Below are 1,419 nucleotides of genomic sequence, written 5' to 3'. Positions count from 1 at the left end.
CTTCTAGTTTCCCTCAAGTCGAAAAGCTATTGCTGAATTACTAAGTGAACACCTCTTCCCTGTTTCTTGATTTCCTTAAGTTGTGGAAACTTGCCAACATGCAGAGGCGAGACCCAGAGGGGTCCTGGCGCAGAGGGATCTTGGCCCAGCGGCACTACTCTGATCACCTGCTTTCTCTGCACCCGCCCCATCTCTCCCTCCGCCCTCCCGCCGCGCTCCACCAGGGGGCGCAGTCAGTGCGCCCCGCTCTCCCTTCCACTCACCAGATCCCGCCTCGGCTCCCAGCAGGGGGCGCGCCGCACTCGGCTCCGCCGCTGACTTTCTCAGCGTCGCCAGCACAGTCTCTGGGGGCATGTCGACCAGCTCCTGCCACACCGACTCTGTGTAGAAGTCTACCGTATGCGCGTTGGAAATGGGTAAAGCGTCCCTTAGGAACCGCAGCAGTCCATGTAACTTGGAGCGCAGCGTGGGCAGGTCGGGGGTCCCCGGAAGCGGACAAATCGCCGCCATGACGCTCGGCCTCCCGGGCTGCAGGTGGCGCCAACTAGGCTGCGCGGGCACCTCTCGCCTGAAGTAGTACAGGCCGGAGTAGTCGAGCTCCGAGCGCACACTAGTTGGGCGATTGATTGGTTCAGTCTGGTGACGTATTTTGTCGGCGTCCGTTGTAGTTCCGCAAACACAGTCGGTCCAATATGGCACCGGCGATGCCCCCGGTTAGGGGGAGGTCCGGCGCGTTCGAGGCACGTGGGAAAGGGTCTGCTGATGCTGGATTCAGGAATCAGAAAGGGAAACGCAAGACCTGGTGTTCTAACCACCCGCAAGCTTTCGGCGGCAGCATTCGCGAAGGTACGTCAGAAGAGAGCCGTGGAGAAGTCCTCAGGCCTGCCCAGTCCGAGGCAGGCGGCCTCAGTTTGAAGGTTTTAGGAACCCGAACCCGTCCCGCTTGGGGCCGGGGAAGCCATGCCTAAGCACGCCGAACCCGTGGGCTTCGCAGTCCTTTGCGTCAGACTAGCGGGAGCTCTCGCCAATTAGATCGTTAGAAGTAACTCAGCTCACTATTCTTGATAACCCTAAGCACAGAGCGTGCATGGGGCCAATTGTCTATGTGCAGTAATGTATGTCCTGCACCAGTATGACGGTAAAGGACAGGAAGATGAGGTTAAAGGTACACTGGCCCTTGGGGCTGGAGACATGGCTCAGCGGTTAAGGGCACCGACCGCTCCCAGAGTCACCGGGTTCGATTTCCACATGGCGGCTGTGAACCGTCCTTAACTCCAGTTCAGGGAAATCTGAAGCCCTCTTCTGACCTCTGCGGTATTGCACGGCAGGGGTGCCCTCACATACATGCAGGCAATACACTCATACACATAAAATTTAAAAAGAAAGAAGGAAGGAAGGAAGGAAGGAAGGAGGGAGGGA

The 1,419-nt window shown here is 58.2% G+C and overlaps 2 protein-coding genes across 3 annotated transcripts in view; one reads left to right on the top strand and one right to left on the bottom strand.

Annotated features, from left to right (window-relative positions):
• Positions 1-559, bottom strand: part of Mettl25 (methyltransferase like 25) — a 119,321-nt gene extending 118,762 nt beyond the window's left edge. The window contains exon 1 of one of the 2 annotated variants that reach the window (XM_008852320.3): positions 264-559. In XM_008852320.3, the coding sequence (XP_008850542.1) occupies positions 264-510 (247 nt within the window). In that variant the 5' untranslated portion in view covers positions 511-559. The remainder of the gene's footprint in view (positions 1-263) is intronic. The other variant, XM_029555726.1, reaches the window with a different exon arrangement.
• Positions 560-673: 114 nt separating this feature from the next.
• The window catches only part of Ccdc59 (coiled-coil domain containing 59), a 7,324-nt gene continuing 6,578 nt past the window's right edge, over positions 674-1,419 (top strand). Inside the window, exon 1 of the mRNA XM_029555732.1 lies at positions 674-846. Coding sequence (XP_029411592.1) covers positions 693-846 — 154 coding nt within the window. The 5' untranslated portion in view covers positions 674-692. The remainder of the gene's footprint in view (positions 847-1,419) is intronic.

The sequence above is a fragment of the Nannospalax galili genome, unplaced genomic scaffold, assembly GCF_000622305.1.
Source record: "Nannospalax galili isolate Female #2095 unplaced genomic scaffold, S.galili_v1.0 scaffold390, whole genome shotgun sequence".
Taxonomy (NCBI): Eukaryota; Metazoa; Chordata; class Mammalia; order Rodentia; family Spalacidae; genus Nannospalax; species Nannospalax galili.
The sequence above is the reverse complement of the archived record's forward strand: the minus strand, read 5'-3'. Positions and strand labels throughout refer to the sequence as shown.